The sequence below is a fragment of the Zeugodacus cucurbitae genome, chromosome 6, assembly GCF_028554725.1.
Source record: "Zeugodacus cucurbitae isolate PBARC_wt_2022May chromosome 6, idZeuCucr1.2, whole genome shotgun sequence".
Classification (NCBI taxonomy): domain Eukaryota; kingdom Metazoa; phylum Arthropoda; class Insecta; order Diptera; family Tephritidae; genus Zeugodacus; species Zeugodacus cucurbitae.
Genome location: NC_071671.1, coordinates 36,601,753 through 36,621,268, shown reverse-complemented (window position 1 = coordinate 36,621,268; position 19,516 = coordinate 36,601,753). Strand labels below are relative to the sequence as shown.

At 36.9% G+C, this 19,516-nt stretch overlaps 3 protein-coding genes across 3 annotated transcripts in view; all 3 read left to right on the top strand.

Moving 5' to 3' along the window:
* Positions 1-6,308, top strand: part of LOC105219948 (putative sodium-coupled neutral amino acid transporter 11) — a 64,599-nt gene extending 58,291 nt beyond the window's left edge. The window contains exon 10 of the mRNA XM_054232992.1: positions 68-6,308. Within this exon, the coding sequence (XP_054088967.1) occupies positions 68-325 (258 nt within the window). The 3' untranslated portion in view covers positions 326-6,308. The remainder of the gene's footprint in view (positions 1-67) is intronic.
* A 795-nt stretch (positions 6,309-7,103) lies between these two features.
* LOC105219916 (phenoloxidase 2) lies at positions 7,104-9,590 on the top strand. Its single transcript, XM_011196266.3, has 4 exons — positions 7,104-8,200; positions 8,264-8,885; positions 8,959-9,194; positions 9,257-9,590. The coding sequence occupies exons 1-4, from the start codon at positions 7,220-7,222 to the stop codon at positions 9,467-9,469; spliced, it is 2,052 nt and encodes a 683-aa protein (XP_011194568.2). The 5' UTR covers positions 7,104-7,219; the 3' UTR covers positions 9,470-9,590.
* Positions 9,591-16,688: 7,098 nt separating this feature from the next.
* Ance_4 (angiotensin-converting enzyme) lies at positions 16,689-19,317 on the top strand. The gene is made up of 7 exons (XM_011196264.3): positions 16,689-16,847; positions 16,946-17,513; positions 17,627-18,321; positions 18,375-18,592; positions 18,700-18,822; positions 18,890-19,068; positions 19,142-19,317. The coding sequence occupies exons 1-7, from the start codon at positions 16,725-16,727 to the stop codon at positions 19,150-19,152; spliced, it is 1,917 nt and encodes a 638-aa protein (XP_011194566.1). The 5' UTR covers positions 16,689-16,724; the 3' UTR covers positions 19,153-19,317.
* Positions 19,318-19,516: the final 199 nt, after the last annotated feature.

The following is a 19,516-nucleotide window of genomic DNA, read 5'->3' as shown; positions in this document are numbered from 1 at the left end:
AATGATAGTAGCGAAAATTGTTAAATTTAAATATTTATTTGATATGCTTCTATCATTGCTTTTATAGGGACTTTTGGCAGCGATTCCTTTGGCGTACATTCTACCAGGTTTAGCTTATATACAAATGGAATCACATTCTCTCTTCAGCCGCGAAAAATTACCAGCACTGGGACTGGTCGTCTTCGGCACCATTGTAACAATAATGGGAGTGGCTGTACTCCTACCAGGGCTTATGGGCGATTGTCGTGCTGATGTTGTCATGGATTACTGTAAGCAGGAATTTTCGGAGGATGAGAAAACAAATGCTACTATTGGTCATAAATAAAATAGTAAATTAGACCATATGCATTTGCCATTGATCCACTTGTTAAAACATACATATTCGTTAGGAATCGTTTTAAAATTGCAATCAAAACAGACGTATGCACCTGTTAAATATGTGTTTACAGTTGATAAAAGTGTAGTGAAATGCATACACACACGCGCTAAAATAACGCGAATATATTAGCGAAATTGTCTTGCATAAAATAATTATTAGGGAAAATATTAATTTTAAGAATTCAAACTTAAAAGAGTTTGTCCAACGGTCCGATCGAGACACTATATATATACACAACAGAATGTAAAAATGATTAGCTTACATCTGGTAAGGTCGCCAATTGTGAAAATTGTAAAAATATCCACTGAGAATGCGTCAAGTTGTGGTTTACAGATTTATAATTTTTGCGGTATATTTTCGTATTGTTAGTATTTTTATGGAATATAATAATTTAGTCTATAGGCATGGAAGTTTATATATTATCTGTGATCTCATATTTTAACTATCAATATTTTTGTAAGAATTCAATTTACTTAATTTATTGTTTAATGTTTTATACTTAAGTTAAATATAAGAAATTGTATAAGGAAAGTCCTTAAAAAAACGTTTTTATTGCAAATATTCTTGTAGTCGCCAAATGTCTTCTAATCGGTTGAGAAATATTGTGTATAATTTTTTTTTAATTAATTTTCATGGACAAAATTGTATTTTTTTATATCTTTTGTCAGCTGTCTAAGTTTTGTATAATTCAACATCGGCTTCGGCACCGGCCATATTTGGCCGATTATTTTTATTTCTTTTGAATTGCCTTTACATTAATTTTTCCTTTACTTTCTTGATTTCTTAAAAGCCTAAAATATCTAAAAGTCTTCTGTTCACCTTATAAAACACAGTTTGATTCATATTTGCCTGAACCAATCATTCCCCACGACGCTAATATTATGTCTAGAATAACGAACTTTATTATTATACTCTCGCAACAAAGTTGCTAGAGAGTATTATAGTTTTGTTCACATAACTGTTGTTTGTAACACCAAAAACTAAACGAGTTAGATATAGGGTTATATATACCAAAGTTATCAGGGTGAAGAGTGGAGTTCAAATCCGAATGTCTGTCTGTCCGTCCGTCCGTCTGTGCCATCTGTAACTTGAGTAAAAATTAAGATATATTTATGAAACTTGGCACACTTATTTCTTGGCACCATAGGAAGGTTGCTTTCGAAAATAAGCAAAATCGGACCACTGCCACGCCCACAAAATGGCGAAAACCGAAAACACATAAAGTGCCATAACTAAGCCAGAAATAAAGCTATGGAAATAAAATTTGGTATGAAGGATCGCACTTTGAAGGGGCATATTTGGATGTCATTTTTTTGGGGAGGTGGGCGTGGCCCCGCCCCCAAATAGGTTTTTTGTACATATCTCGCAAACTAATAGAGCTACATACATAAACCAAACTTTCTGCAATCATGTTTTTTAGCCACTTCTTAATACAGAAATCGGATAATAACCACGCCTACCTCCCATACAAAGGTTAGGTTGAAAATTACTAAAAGTGGGTTAAATCACTAACGAAAAACGTCAGAAACACTAAATTTCACATAAGAAACGGCAGATGGAAGCTGCACTCAGATTTTTTTACAAAATGGAAAATGGGCGTGGCGTTGCCCACTTATAGGTCAAAAACCATATCTCAGGATTTCAATGAAACTTGGTTTGTAATAGTTTCCTTACATCCCAATGATATGTTGTGAAAATAGGCCAAATCGCTTCACAACCACGCCTACTTCCTATATACCAGAACTTTGAAGACGATCTGAATCGTTTACTTTACAATATATAAAGTAAGTACTAGTGGAGATATAGGTGGAGAACTTTGCACAAATACTATTTTTATAGTGTGGCAGCCCCATTCTAAAAAACGCCGAAATCGGACCATAGGTTTTTAAGGCCCCATATATCGGACACGAGGACCTCGGTGCTTCTAACCTAATATTATGGTTTCCAACTTTCAATGGACTTTATACAATATATATATGACGAATATGTGGGTCAAATTGTGTATTATATAATATAAATAAAGTTAAATGAATAAATTGGGAGAATATAAAATGTTCGGTTACACCCGATCTTAGCCCTTCCTTACTTGTTTTTGTTTTAAATTTATTTTTACTTTATTTAGAATGATGCGATTTATTTCTTATATACACAGTTTTGTTCAACAACTTGTTGAGATTTTGAAGATAATTTCATTGACATATTGACAAAAAATTGGGAGAGTCTATTTTTAAAAGTTTCTGTTGAGACAAATTTTCATAATCAACACCTCCCAAAAAAGATTTATTTCTATTCTTAAAGGACAAAAGCTATTTGCTGACGTAGCAACTTGTTTTGAGAAAAGACGAATAACTTATTTTTTCTATCTATCTATTATACAAATAAGTTATTTAGTTTTGAATATTAATTGGATTAATAAACACTTTCATTTTTTGTTTTTGCTTTTTTTGTGTTACTATACTACTTTACTAAATAAATTTGTTCATGAAAGAATCGGCATCGGCTTCGGCCAAAACTTGAGTATCGGTCGGACACTAGTTCTTACAGACATATGTACATACATACATACATTAACAAACAAAAGCATTACAAATGTGAAACTTTAACACTCTCAAAAAAAGGAAATGAGATGCATCAAGTATTGATAGCTTATAAGAGTTTAACAGTTAAGGCCTATTTTCACTATTTACACTGGATACACAAACAAACCTACAGAGTTTATACATATATTGCCAGATACCTGTTGAAGCTACAAGTATTTCAAAAGAAAACAGGAAGTGCAAACGTAACTATTTTATCCAGAAATAAACATTAGTTTTGATATTATATACGATATATACATACATAAATACATTTACTTACATACGAGTGCATGCATTGAAGAAGTCACATATAGCACTTACGAATACGAATTCAAAAGAAATCTTGTTACATCATTGTAGATTACTTATATTATTGATATGAATATTAAAATTTGTTATTACGAATATACAGTTATGCATACGGTATGGTGTAGGGTGGCAGCTTTCGGCTTTTGCTGAGGCTAGTGTCGAATACGAAAATTTGTTTGTTTTAAATTGTACGCTGCTATATTGCTGATTGGAATCTATTTATAAGGATCTATTTACAAAATTAAGATTTTCAAAATTAACGTTTTTCCTTTAAAGGTTTTAACGTAAAGGACACCATTAATACAGAATCTAAACTCTCCTTGATTTCAGCTATCCTTCCATACGTCCATATATATGTAGTTCTCGTACACATAAAAACCCACGAAGTAAAGTTCTCTTAGTTAAGCACAAGAAAAAAAATTGAATATTTTTTAATTCTGTTTTTTGCTGCTAAATATATATCTGAAATAATCTGGGAGGCAAGCATGATATAGTCTTTAGCAAGTTTGAAAAAATTATTGATTAATGGAGTGCCAAGGTAAGAGCAATATAAAAGTGGCAGTTTTGCTGTCAAGATAATTCACTGAAATTAAAACCCCTTATTTTTAACGTAGTTAAACTTTGTGGGCTTATGATAAATATCGGCTCAAATGATACTTATATATTTCTGTATATGCACATATTTATTACACAGATCAATATCAAGGCAGAAGCAATTCGTCAGAGTTTTATCATTCATTGCACTAAAATGGGCAATAAAAATGTAAATAGATAGTACAGATATAGAAGAATCTATTATAATATTGTTTTTGACTTAAATCATGTGGGAGTAGTTCCTAAAATACCAATACCAACAAATACCAACTGTGTTACTTTCAGTAGTCATTTTGATAAGTTCGGACCTATATCTGTATAAAAGTATGTAGTTATAAACAGAAATGCAAGAACGCTTTAAAAAGCATAATTTTATCAGATTTTTGAGTATTCAACATTATTATCAGTATGTAAAACTGTAAAAAGCGTAAAACTGTAAAACCAAAAATTAATAAATTTATAAATATTAACACACACACATGCAACTTCTGGTTACTGTTTTAAGAAAGAGAGACCACCCTAATAAATACTTATAAGATATATACATACATAAGTATGTATGTAACACAATATTCGAAGACATGTGTAAGGGCATATGTAAATGCTAGGCCAAGATAACTAATGACTTCAAGCTGAGGAAATTTTGTTTGTATGGAGCATTGTTAAAGTTCCTAGATATAAGGAGTGTAACTCTTTTGATAAAATATTTAAAAGCAAATCAAAATAAAACAAAATATTAAAATTGTTATCAGTCTATAAACATATGCATACATATATACGACTTGTTACTTCGCAAATGCAGTGTTTTAAAATTGTTGCATTCTATCTGCTTTCCTCAAAGAAACAAAAATTTTATATACTTCTATATTAAGGTGAAATATATATGTAAGCACAATATTTATTTATGTATGCTTGTATAGCACAAGAATACTGCGGTCAAACCTTTAGTACAGTTACATATATGTACATAGTATGAACCACAAATCCTGCTTGTTAGCCGGCTGTCACGCCATTTGTCAGCGTTACGTCAGAAATATACTAGTCTCATATTAGATACACACTGATAAAAGAGATGCAGTCAAATCACAAGTGTTTGATAATACAGTTGAACTTCCATAACTCAGACTGCTCGTACTCGAAGTTCTCCATAATTCGAACTATTGAATTGGCAATAGAAGTCAAAATTCATACAAATTACCTTCTGTAACTCGGAAGTCTCTCTAACTCGAAGTTTTTTTGTGGATTATGATGATTCGAGTTAGAGAAGTTCCACTGTATATCAATTGGTTGCCTAAAAATGAAGAAATCTAATGACAGGTTGACAACCTATGTGAACTCAGTATCAAGCAGTTTCTTTTAGAAATACAGAACACTTATGTTTCGGGGTATTTTACAACAATTTTCGTTCAGCTCTGCTCTGTTGCGGAGCTTAGAGTTTAAATCCTGAGATTTGGTAAATCCTTAAATCAGCCATTCCGATTGCCAAAGAGTTGTAGCTTCCTTCATTCAAGAAAACTATATACATATGTAACTTGCTAAGAATATATAAGTGATTCAAATACAAATTGTAGTAGTTTCAGTTTATACTTTTCTCTGTCCAAAAATTTTGAGATTGAGAAATTGAGCTTTTCTTCTCATTTACAATCAGTAAGAAGTCAAATTATTTATATGAACAATTTTAATGTTCTAATCATAGCACAATCAGACCGCAATATTAAATGTTGAGGCATGAATGTTTTCAGATGTCGATCACGAATCAAATTTACAAAGAAAAAATACGAAGACTAACTCAGAAATGTAATCGACTGCAACTTAATAAATAAAAATTTGAATATGATTTAAGAACTATTAACTATTATTAATATTTTTTATTTATAAAACAAAAGGATTTTTTAGTTGATGTTATTACGAAATTAGTCATTGCAAACAAATTGCTTGATGACTTCGCAGCAAGAATTCGCTAACTGAAGACCGTACGTATTCAAATTCGAATAGAAACTAGTTTGGAATTAGTGGTTTTTGTGGCATGGAAACTATTGAAAAGTAATCAACAATCTTTTAATCATAAAAATATAAAATTTCGAAGAAATTCTGATATTAGTTTTCTTAATACAAGGTACATTTGATAACATTCAAGTATAAGCTTAGGTGGACTTGCATACATATATAAATATTTAATATAAAAATATAATAATATACTAATTTGTTAAAACACCGTTCTGTTTTTCCGAATGCTGTCTGTTCTAAAGAGCTTAAACTATACATATCAGAACTTTTATATACAAACTCCTATGCTCAAACGAGGCCGATATACTACTTTATAGTGCATTTAATGAAACAAAAAACACAATCGAAGTACATTTTGGTAGCTTTAAATTGTAGCGTATACTTTAAGTTTTTGCAATATACGAATATATGCGATACCTATGAAGCTTTGTAAAGCGATTGATTTTATCCATGTACACCGGGGAACACTTTGTTATTTTGCATAAATATTTACATACCAACATACTACGAGTAGCATAAAGTTTGTTAGCATATTATCTAGTGTATATTTAGGGAAATGCTAAAAAGCATAAACTACTTTTTTGTCTTGACGTACTAATTGATTATTGAGATTGATACTTGCTTGCATGAGTAGAACAAAAAATCCCTAGAATAGAGGGTAAAATTTAAAAATTAATCAAAACTATTTACTGCACACAGGTCAAATCAAAAGATAAAGAAAACGGGAAAATGTACATACAAATGTATAAGTATATATTTAATTTTTGTGTACGTTCTAAGTAGCTTAGACATCAATTGATATTTAAAGAGATCTGAAAGATATACATTTACATATTTATTGGTATATATAGGTCAAAATATATTAGTGGAAAAATAAATTTATTGAAATCATCCAGCTGGAAAACGGTTTTTTTTGAGTGACTTTCACTTTCAATTAATTACTGTGATGCCACATATTGACTCTTCTGATAATATGATATAATGTAAAGTTTTTATGGTAACGATTACAGCACACGTTTTTCGTGGGAATTGTACTGAGGAATATAAGTTCTTCCCATTTTCAACCACATTCGCACATATTATGCACTATATAGACTCTATTGCGAGTACTCATATATGCTAAATACATTTTAGAAACCACAATAAAATGTGACCACCAAGACGAGATAACAACTTCTAAACGAACAAACTTGCACCTTACGATTTGTGGAACTATATAAAAAGGCAATATCTACTTTGTTTCCATCAGTTTCACATTGGAACTACAGTTGTGTACATTTAGCACACTCAGAACTCTTCGCCTTTGTGCCTATTATTGTTTGTAGAAGGAACTTTATAATCGTCGTTAATAATGTCCGATAAAAATAATCTTTTATTGCTCTTCGATCGTCCCAATGAGCCAATTTTTATGGAGAAGGGAAAGGCTGCCGTTTTCGATGTTCCCGACAAGTTCCTCACGGATCGTTATCGTCCCATCGGTAATGAGGTGCAGAGTCGTTTTGGTGAAAAGGCAGAGCAACGTATTCCAGTTAGGGATATTTCCATACCGGATCTTCGTCTACCAATGTCGCTCCCAAGAGATGCACAGTTTTCTCTCTTCATTCCGGCTCATAGACGTATTGCTGGTCGTTTGATTGACATTTTCATGGGAGTGCGCTCTGTTGATGATCTTCAAAGTGTAGCTGTATATGCCCGTGATCGTGTGAATCCGTATTTATTCAATTATGCACTGTCTGTGGCGCTATTACATCGCCCGGACACCAAAGGACTGGATTTGCCATCCTTTGCACAAAATTTCCCCGATAAATTTGTTGACTCGCAAGTTTTTCGGCAGGTACGTGAAGAAGCCACCGTAGTTCCTGAGGGATCACGTATGCCAATTACCATTCCACGGGATTACACCGCTTCTGATTTGGAGCCCGAACATCGACTATGGTATTTCCGGGAAGACCTTGGAATTAATCTCCATCATTGGCATTGGCATTTAGTATACCCTTTTGAAGCTGGCGATCGTGCTATTGTGAACAAGGATCGTCGCGGCGAGCTCTTCTACTACATGCATCAACAAGTAGTGGCTCGTTACAATTTAGAGCGTTTCAGTAATAATCTCGCTCGGGTAGTACGTTTCAATAATTTGCGTGAACCAATCGCCGAGGGTTATTTTCCAAAGATGGACTCTTTAGTTTCTAGTCGAGCTTGGCCACCACGATTTGAAGACACAAGATTGGCAGACCTAAATCGAGAGTTGGATCAAATTAATTTAGATGTAAGTGACTTGGAGCGCTGGAGGGATCGTATATTTGAAGCTATTTCCCAAGGTTTTGCCACTGATGTAAGTACATATTATGAGTAAGCCGCTGCACTCAAATCTAAATCTAAATTTTATCAATTCTAGGAAAGCGGTAATCGCGTCCCACTAGACGAAGTGCGCGGAATTGATGTTTTAGGAAACATTATGGAGTCATCTATTATATCACCAAATCGTAGTTTATATGGTGATTTTCATAATATGGGACATGTGTTTATTTCCTATTCTCACGATCCCGATCATCGCCATTTGGAATCTTTCGGCGTAATGGGAGATTCTGCCACTGCTATGCGCGATCCTGTATTTTACAGATGGCATGCTTACATCGACGATATTTTCCAAGAACACAAGACCCGCCTTCCTCCATACGCTTTACCTGAACTCGGCTACGATGGTGTTTCGGTTACAGGTGTACAAGTAAGTCCCGAAGGAGGTCGACCAAATGTACTGCAAACATTTTGGCAACAATCTGACATTGACTTGTCACGCGGAATGGACTTTGTGCCTCGTGGTAATGTGTTTGCTCGCTTCACTCACCTTCAACATACGCCATTCACCTACACCATCAACGTTAACAACGATAGTGGTGCCCAGAGATTTGGTACTGTTCGCATCTTCTTGGGACCGAAAGCAGATGAGCGTGGACAGGGAATGCTATTCAAGGATCAACGTTTACTCATGATAGAGTTGGATAAATTCGTTGTATCCTGTAAGTTGTGAAGTGCTTAGAAGTACTGTTACATTGTCACTTATGACACACCTAACTTCTTGTTAATCCACAGTAAACCCTGGTCAAAACACCATTCGTCGCCGATCGACTGAGTCCAGCGTCACCATTCCCTTTGAGCGCACCTTCCGCAATTTAGAAGTAAATCGCCCGGCTGCTGGTAGTGCAGAAGAACTAGAATACAACTTCTGTGGTTGTGGATGGCCCAATCACATGCTTATTCCGAAAGGTTTGCCTGAAGGCCTTCCCTGTGAGCTGTTTGTAATGGTGTCTAACTATGACCAAGATAGAGTAAAAGAATTCATTATTAGAAAATCTGCTTTTACGATGCTACTAACGAACACAATTTTTAGATCGAGCAACAATTGGTAGGGTCATGCAGCGACGCAGCCTCTTATTGTGGTGTGCGCGATCGTCTCTATCCGGATCGCCGAGCTATGGGATATCCATTTGACCGCCTTTCTCGCGCTGGTGCTGACCGTCTGGTTAATTTCTTGACTCCGAACATGAGTATCGTTGACGTGGTAGTACGTCACGATAACCGCGTTGTACTTCGTAACGCTTAACTCAGCTCTAGAATCCACTGTGAATAACGAGAAATTTACAAACTTATGCTTGCTTCCGCAAGGGTTTATTATTAATACTTCTCAAATTGTAGACTAAATAAATGGTCGTTTTGCAAACAAATCATAAAATGTTCCCAAATTTATAGATAATACAAACCAAGTCGGAAATATTTACTATTTGTTACAAACGAATTATCTCATCATTCTGAAAGATGTGAAGAAAATTGAGACTTTCACTACTTCCCCTATACCATGATACTGTTGAAGTCTATGGAGGTTAACCCAAAAATATCGCATCGCAAAATAGAAGAAGTGAGTTTAAGAATTTATTTACTTCATAATCCTCGTAATTTTCGAGCTTAATTGTTCGTTTATTTTGAGGCATCAGTCCACTTGTTTATGAATTCGAACTCGACATAACTTTAAATTTGTTATTTAACGTACACATATTCAACATTCTAAAAAACTGAGTATGAAAGAAATTGATTACAAATATTCCGGTTTCTGCAACTTGGCAAATAGTTTGGCGCCCAATAATCACGTCAATTCTATTTAAAATATGTATTGGTATTTTTCCTATGTCTCTGACTAGGTTAGGAGCCAGATTGATTAAGATATGGAAAACAATTTGTTAAAAAAAAAATCAATTAAAAAATAAAATTTACAATAATTTCTATACAACAATTTATATAATGGTGTTGTGTATTCTACAAATTAACAAAAAGTGACTTTGGAATATTAATATTTACCTAACCGAATATTATTATACTATATGGCACAAACAAAATAAGTTATATTACTTGTAGGGAAGGTGCCTCTGCCCAGCTGGTTGATGTCCTCATACGACTTAAGGCTGACATCACCGCCATCCAAGAAGTGCGATGGACGGGACAAGGACGGAAGAAGGTGGGTCCTTGTGACATCTACTACAGCGGCCATATAAAGGAGCGCAAATTTGGTGTTGGATTTGTGGTGGGAGAGAGACTCCGTCGCAGAGTCCTGGCATTCACCCCGGTGGATGAACGTCTAGCCACAATCCGCATCAAAGCGAGGTTCTTCAACATATCGCTGATTTGCGCCCACGCCCCAACGGAAGAGAAGGACGATGTGACCAAAGATGCTTTCTATGAGCGCCTAGAACGCACCTATGAGCGCTACCCCCGCCACGATGTAAAAGTCGTGCTTGGTGATTTTAACGCCAGGGTGGGTAAAGAAGGTGTCTTTGGCACAACAGTCGGAAAATTCAGCCTCCATGACGAAACATCGCCAAACAGCCTGAGGCTGATCGACTTCGCTGGGGCCCGAAATATGGTCGTCTGTAGTACCAGATTCCAGCATAAGAAAATACATCAAGCTACTTGGCTGTCTCCTGATCGAAACACGCGGAACCAAATCGATCACGTTGTGATAGACGGAAGACATGTCTCCTGTGTTTTAGACGTGCGTACGCTCCGAGGACCAAATATAGACTCGGACCATTATCTGGTCGCAGCGAAGATACGCACCCGCCTCTGTGCAGCAAAGAATGCCCGTCAACAAGCACAAGGAAGGTTCGACGTCGAAAAGCTGCAATCGCAACAGACAGCCACGAAATACTCTACTCGACTTGCACTCCTGCTCTCTGAGAGCACTCATCAGCATCTCGGTATAAGGGAACTGTGGAACGGCATCTCAAACTCACTGCGTACCGCTGCAGCCGAAACAATTGGTTTTCGGAAACGACAAAAAACAAGCTGGTACGATGAGGAGTGCCGTCTCGCAGCGGAGAGAAAACAGACTGCCTACCTCGCAACATTGCAAACGACCACAACACGTGCGGGATGGGATAGATACCGAGAGCTGAAGAGGGAAGCGAGACGCATTTGCAGACAAAAAAAGAAAGAGGCCGAAATGCGTGAGTACGAAGTGCTTGAGAAGCTGGCAGACAGAGGGAATGCTCGAAAATTTTATGAAAAAATGAAGCGACTTAACGAAGGTTTCAAGACCGGAGCATCCTCATGTAGAGACCAAGGTGGTAATCTGGTAACTGATGTCCAGGGCATACTGGGATTATGGAGGGAACACTTCTCCGACCTGCTGAATGGCAGTGAGAGTACAACACCAGGAGATGGCGAACCCGATCCCCCAATCGATGACGATGGAACAGATGTTCCATTACCCGACCATGAAGAAATTCGAATAGCAATTACCCGCTTGAAGAACAACAAAGCAGCGGGGGCCGATAGATTACCGGCAGAACTATTTAAATACGGCGGCGAAGAACTGATAAGGTGCATGCATCAGCTTCTTTGCAAAATATGGTCGGAAGAAAGCATGCCTGACGATTGGAATCTCAGTGTGCTCTGCCCAATCCATAAAAAGGGAGATCCCACAATCTGCGCCAATTACCGTGGGATCAGCCTCCTAAATATCGCATACAAGGTTCTATCGAGCGTATTGTGTGAAAGACTAAAGCCCACCGTCAACAAACTGATTGGACCTTATCAGTGTGGCTTTAGACCTGGAAAATCGACAACTGACCAGATATTCACCATGCGCCAAATCTTGGAAAAGACCCGAGAAAAGAGGATCGACACACACCACCTTTTTGTCGATTTTAAAGCTGCTTTCGACAGCACGAAAAGGAGTTGCCTTTACGCCGCGATGTCTGAATTTGGTATCCCCGCAAAACTAATACGGCTGTGTAAATTGACGTTGAGCAACACCAAAAGCTCCGTCATGATTGGGAAGGACCTCTCCGAGCCGTTCGATACCAAACGAGGTTTCAGACAAGGTGACTCACTATCGTGCGACTTCTTTAACCTGATGCTGGAAAAAATTATAAGAGCTGCAGAGCTAAACCGAGAAGGTACAATCTTCTACAAGAGTGTACAGCTCCTGGCGTACGCCGATGATATTGATATCATCGGAAGCAACAACCGCGCCGTTTGTTCTGCTTTTTCCCGCATGGATAAGGAGGCGAAGCGAATGGGTCTGGAGGTGAATGAGGACAAGACGAAATATCTCCTGTCATCAAACAAACAGTCGGCGCATTCGCGTCTTGACTCCCACGTCACTGTTGACAGTCATAACTTCGAGGTCGTAGATAATTTCGTATACCTGGGAACCAGCATCAACAACACGAACAATGTCAGCCTCGAAATCCAGCGCAGAATAACTCTTGCCAACAGGTGCTACTTTGGACTGAGTAGGCAATTGAACAGTAAAGTCCTCTCTCGACGAACCAAAATCAAGCTCTACAAGTCGCTTATCATTCCCGTCCTGCTTTACGGTGCAGAAGCTTGGACGATGTCAACATTAGATGAGACGACACTAGGAGTTTTCGAGAGGAAAATTTTGCGCAAGATTTATGGTCCTCAGAACATTGGCAACGGCGAATACCGCAGACGATGGAACGATGAGCTGTACGAGTTATACGACGACATTGACAGTTCAGCGAATAAAAAGACAGCGGCTACGCTGGCTAGGTCATGTTGTCCGAATGGACGAAAACACTCCAGCCCTGAAAGTGTTCGATGCAGTACCCGCCGGAGGAAGCCGAGGAAGGGGAAGGCCTCCACTCCGTTGGAGGGACCAGGTGGAGAGCGACCTGGTTACACTTGGGATCTCCAACTGGCGCCGAACTGCGAAGGAGAGAGACAGGTGGCGCACTATCGTCGATTCGGCTATAACCGGCTAAACGGTTGCAACGCCAATCACATACATACATACTTGTACTCTCACAACAAGCTCCACAGAAGACTATCTAACTAAAAATTTCGATATAGGGTTATAATCCGGATGTCTGTCTGTTCGTGTGTTCGTGCTATCGATAACTCGAGTAAAATTTAAGATATCTTGATGAAACATAGTACACATATTGCTTGGAACCATTAGAGGATTGGTATTGCATATGGACGAAATAGGACTGTTGCCACACTCACAAAATGACGATAACCGAACACCTATAAAGAACTAAAATTAAGCCAGTAATACAGCTAAAAAAGTAAGTAATGTTGACAACTACTAAAATGCTTTAATTCAGTAAGGAAAAACACAAGAAACCTTAAATTACATAGTAAAGATGAAACAAAATTTGAAACGGGGGTGTATCCGCCTAATCCTCATCTTAAAATTCGGTTCGTAACAACACAATTTTAGAGTAGTACATCTGATTCGCTCACTTTACAAAATCTAAAAACTCAGCACCAGAAAGATATCGGAACAAAACATTGCATAAATACTGAAATTCTAGTGTGACATCGCCCGTCTAAAAATCGCCGAAACTGGAGTATAACTTTCAAGGCTCCATATATCGAACAATCGAACATAAAGCTCCCGCATGTTAAAGGATATGGATAATAGTGCGCAAAATACGGGTCGAATTGTGTGTTCTCATAATAAAACTACATAAATAAATTGAAGGAGTATAAAATATTCAGTTACACCCGAACTTAGGTAGTTAATGTACTAAGTTTTGGTTGGACATAATCAAATTGACAACTTTTTATACACAAAATATGTTTGAATTATGTGTTCATTAAATAATTAAATGTAGAACAGTCGGACCTCGACTATCTGTCATGGTCGGGACCAGAAGCATTACGGATAATCGATTTTCACGGTTAATCGAATAACAATTTTGATTATGAGTTTTTTTAAATATTTTTATTATTTAACAAATGAACATTGTTCTTTATACATATTTACATTCAACAAAATTAATTCAAGAAGTTTATGTACATTTTTAAATTAAATAAGTATGTATACATTAAATTTTCTACTGAAAACATGAGGCAAAAAATTGACAGTAGATGCTTGTTTGCATATGTGGTGCTTTTCAATCCAACTAACACAATTTTCGTGGTTTTGCGCTCTCTACTTGATATATTTACTCTCCCATTTTTATATATGTACGTATGCAGACTTGAGAGAGCGTTTGCTTCCTGTAGGCTAAAATTGTTGGTGTTGTTGATGCTGGTTCCCAGATATACGAAATTATCTACGACTTCGAAGTTATGACTGTCAACAGTGACGTGGGAGCCAAGACGCGAGTGCGCCGAGTGTTTGATTGATAACAGGAGATATTTCGTCTTGTCCTCATTCACCTCCAAACCCATTCGCTTCGCCTCCTTATCCATGCGGGAAAAAGCAGAACAAACGGCGCGGTTGTTGCTTCCGATGATAACAATATCATCGGCGTACGCCAGGAGCTGTACACTCTTGTAGAAGATTGTACCTTCTCTATTTAGCTCTGCAGCTCGTATTATTTTTTCCAACATCAAGTTAAAGAAGTCGCACGATAGTGAGTCACCTTGTCTGAAATCTCGTTTGGTATCGAACGGCTCGGAGAGGTCCTTCCCAATCATGACGGAGCTTTTGGTGTTGCTCAACGTCAACTTACACAGCCGTATTAGTTTTGCCGGTATACCAAAGTCAGACATCGCGGCATAAAAGCAGCTCCTTTTCGTACAGTCTAAAGCAGCTTTAAAATCCACAAAAAGGTGGTGTGTGTCGATCCACTTTTCACGGGTCTTCTCCAAGATTTGGCGCATGGTGAATATCTGACCAGTTGTGGATTTTCCAGGTCTGAAGCCACACTGATAAGGTCCAATCAGTCTGTTGACGGTGGGCTTTAGTCTTTCACACAATACGCTCGAGAGAGCCTAATTGGCGATATTTGGAGGCTCAGATTGTGGGATCTCCCTTTTTATGGATGTGGCAGAGCACACTGAGATTTCAATCGTTAAGCATGCTTTCTTCCTACCATATTCTGCAAAGAAGCTGTTGCATGCACCTTATCAGTTCTTCGTCGTCGTATTTGAATAGCTCGGCCGATAATCTATCGGCCCCGCCGCTTTGTTATTCTTCAAGCGCGTAATTGCTATTCGAATTTCTCCTTGGTCGGGTAATGGAACCTCGGTTCCATCGTCAACGATTGTGTAATCGGGTTCACCATCTCCTTGTGTCGTATTTTCACTGCCATTCTGCAGGTTGGAGAAGTGTTCCCTCCATAATCCCAGTATGCCCTGGACATCGGTTACCAAATTACCAGTCTACAACAACATAATCGATATGGTTTTCTTTTTTTCCACCATATTTCGGTACCCAGCGAAGTCGATCAGCCTCAGGCCGTTTGGCGATGTTTCGTCATGGAGTCTGAATTTTCCGACTGTTGTGCCAAACATACCTTCTTTACCCACCCTAGCGTTGAATTCGCCAAGCACGATTTTGACATCGTGGCGGGGGCAGCGCTCATAGGTACGTTCTAGGCGCTCATAGAAAGTATGTTTGGTCACATAGAGGTAATCACGGATAAACGAAGCAAATAATTTGAAAACATTGCAAACAAAAAACAATAGACTGATCTTTGGCCATCACGGTTAATCGGGGTGACCGGTTAACCGGATCACGGATAATCGAGGTCCGACTGTATATGAATGTGAGTAAATATAAAAATACTTTGAGCATCAAATCAAAATCCACAGCCCTCGGTAAATATTTGCTTTTCAGTTTTGAATGTGCTATTAGTTCCTTAGACAAAAGCAAATATAGAAAGTAAGAAAAAAAAATAACAAATACTTCAATAAAAAAAAAAAAAATTTGCTTAAATGCTACAAGTGTTTTTCTTTGGAAGCTTTTATTCATCTTGAATAAAATAAAATAAAAACAAAAATATATATAGTATATAGCGTATAGAGTAAACAAATGCCTACAAAGCTATATGATGTAGAATTTAGCTACATGCAGATTAGTTGATTATAATAACAATTTTAATAAAATTTTCTGGTTCTGGCAAATAAATTGTGATTACGTCATTCACTTTTACTTTTATAAAATCACATTCTCAGTGCGCTCTAAATGCGAAAATACCAATTTCCAATCTCAAGCTACTTAGATCCAAAAGGAACACCTCCACCGAGTTTAAACGTAATACCCCAGTTCAATTCTGCTTCTCACAATACTCTGTGGGAAAGTTCATACTCGTACCATATATACATATTAATAACAGCAAATCTTATCATTTTAACCTTTTATGATAGTTCGCGATTCACATACAAATATACATACATACGTGTATACTATGTTGATAGCATTAAAGATTTCAGCAAGAAGCTTTTTAACAGATCTGCACGTCCATAAACATTTCAATGAATTTGTATAATAACAAAAAAGCGTCATCATCATTATAGATAAGGACGGTTTCAATAAAGCTTAGCTTATTTTGATTGAAATTACAATTAGGTCACATATATTGAATTGCGTTGAAGTGTGAATGCTCAGTACGATTTCGAGCGCTGTGATTGATATTACTCTTCTGATTCTAACAGTTGAAGGCACCAAAATGCGTTGGCATTTATTTAGCATTGCGCTATTTTCGGTTATCGCTTGGATCAATGTAAGTGTACGCGCCGTTCGTAATTTAAGCTCGTACTAACAGTAAGAATGCGAATAAAATAGAATTATGTATGTATTTACATAATATTCGATTTGTAGGTTGTCAATGCTGCAGCAACTAAGCAAGCAGATGCAAGCAAATTCATTGTCGATGCCAGCACTCGCTATTACAAGCTTTATAATCAAATTGCAGAGGAAACATACTCATCTACAGATGATGAAGATTTTGATACAATCTTTACAAAACTGACTACGGTCAAAAGAATAGCCGCAGAGCTGGTTAAAATTTCTGAAGAGGCCAGCGATTATGATTTGGAGAATGTACATGATGTGCAGGTGATAACGGCTTTGCGGAATCTTCGAAGAGTTGGCGAGCTTTTCGTCTTGGGAGAAGATTACTTTTCATCGGTGCTGATAAACTTCGCAGCTCTTAAAGAACTTTCTACCGATAAAGACATCGAACCTTATTTGGGTGGCGCGTATATGCCAGATCAAGACGATAGCCCGCTAGCGTACTATCCTGATATACAGAAAATTTTCCAACGCAGCAATGATTCTGATGAACTCAAATATTATTGGGAGAATTGGCGCGAAAAGAATTTGGTTTGGTCTTCAGTTAATTTCTACACCATAATTGAAGCCTTCCAAAAGGCTGCGAAGATACTAGGTAATATGTTCTTTAACATTGCAAGTGGCTTTGTTTTTTTTTTTTTTGAAGTACACACACATACATCTACATTATTTGAAAATACCTACATATATTTTGGATAATATTTGTAGACATACCGGTACTTGAGTTTTGGTTTCGCTGCTACAACAATAAGGAATTTTTGGCAGAAATGGAACGTGTGATGGAAGACATTAAGCCAACTTATAAACAACTACACGCATTCATTAGAAAGGAGCTGCATACGAAGTATGGTGGGAGCGTTGTTAATCCTCGAGGTCCCATTCCAGATCATTTGTTTCAACAAGTGCGAGAACAGGCTTGGCATGCCAATAGTGTCATCGAACCATATTTTCCAAAGGGAAACCTTCCTCCATATGACAACTTTGTAGCGCATTTCGAGGCAAAGGACATGATAAATGAAGCAGAAAATTTCTATAAATCGCTCGGGTTCAATGAATTAGATAAGGAATTTTATGAGGAACAGTTGAAGGAGCAAGACGAGAGTGCTGAAAATGGCGATTGTAGAGCTGATATTTTCGATCTTACACCACATGTGTACATGAAATATTGCAAGAAGGTAGAATTCAGAAAGTTTTTACAGACTCACGGTTACCTTGGGCGGGTACATTACGCCAAAGAAAAACACAATCTACCATCATACTTCTTCAATTCTTATGATTTGGAATATCCAGTGGGAGAGGCTGTAATTCTATCTGCATCGACCCCAAAACATTTACAAGCCATAGGACTTTCTAAGGATTTTCAATTTTCGGATTCAATTTTGATGAACCGTTTGTTTAGAATGGTAACTATTAGTCGGTTGTCAATGCATTCGTTCACAATTCATTTTTTGTTTAGGGTATTCATACAATGCTCAACATACCATTGTACTTCGTCCACACTAAAGTCATGACTGACTTGCTAAACGGTACAGTGGAAATCGAAAGGATTAACAAGCATTACTGGGAACTTATGGAAAAATATGCTGGTGTAGAACCCCCCTCAGACCGCCCGGAAAGTGCTATAGATTTTCCCTACAATTTTTATTTGGATATGGAAGAAAATCATCAGACCAAGTACGTATTGAAAAATATAACTTACTTTGTAGATACAAAATGGCGCTTTACATGTGCCCACTTATAAATATACATATTTACCCTTATTTGAATTTTATATACAATAGAAAGTTCGTTTCCGAAGTTCTGGGCTACCAGTTTTATCGCTCGTTTTGTCAAAAAACTCATCATCGGGGTCATCTACATAACTGTGACTTCCACGATAATCTGGAAATCGGCAATTCGGTCAAGTTAGTCAAACACAGTTTTATGTTCTGTTTACTAAGATCTTTATAATGTGTAATTTTTGTTTTATAGATCAATGATGTCCCTGGGTTCTTCAAAGCCTTGGCACGACACTCTGTCAAGAGTTTTAGGCACGAATTCAAGTTTGAGTGGAGACGCTTTACTTGATTATTATACGCCTATGATAGATTGGTTGAAGATGAAAAATCGCGAATCAAAAGTCAAAATTGGCTGGAATTCGAGTCAAAAGAGTAAGACAATGATTACTTGCAAAATAACTTATAGGAACCTATTATTTATTTTTTTTTATATTTTTGATTTTAGAAATCCTTTAAGATGGAGAACGAAAAGTTCAAAGTTTACAATAAGTGTAAACATTATTAAATATAAATAACTTTTATTAATATCAATATACCTACATACACGGTCTTATATGTAAATCCGCGCATATTATGTAAATAAATAAATGATCTGGGTTTCAACTAACAATTTTAAAATAATATTTTTAATTTTAATCTATATTTTACCATCTCTTATCTTTCTTAGAAGCAGCAACATCAAGATTGAAAAGACAACGTCACTAACGAATTGTAGTGGTATCCGTTTTCTTGATGATTGAATTTGATTGCATTTACATTTGGCTTCTAATTAACCTATACTATAGATCATATGACCACATATCGTCATTACCATACCTAA

Excerpts from the sequence above, each read along its gene's own strand:
- LOC105219916 (XM_011196266.3), top strand. The coding sequence starts at position 7,220 with ATGTCCGATAAAAATAATCTTTTATTGCTCTTCGATCGTCCCAATGAG. Across the intron at positions 8,201-8,263 it reads CCCAAGGTTTTGCCACTGAT|GAAAGCGGTAATCGCGTCCC; the intron begins GTAAGTACATAT and ends TATCAATTCTAG. Across the intron at positions 8,886-8,958 it reads GGATAAATTCGTTGTATCCT|TAAACCCTGGTCAAAACACC; the intron begins GTAAGTTGTGAA and ends GTTAATCCACAG.
- Ance_4 (XM_011196264.3), top strand. The coding sequence starts at position 16,725 with ATGCTCAGTACGATTTCGAGCGCTGTGATTGATATTACTCTTCTGATT. Across the intron at positions 16,848-16,945 it reads CGGTTATCGCTTGGATCAAT|GTTGTCAATGCTGCAGCAAC; the intron begins GTAAGTGTACGC and ends TTCGATTTGTAG. Across the intron at positions 18,322-18,374 it reads TGAACCGTTTGTTTAGAATG|GGTATTCATACAATGCTCAA; the intron begins GTAACTATTAGT and ends TTTTTTGTTTAG.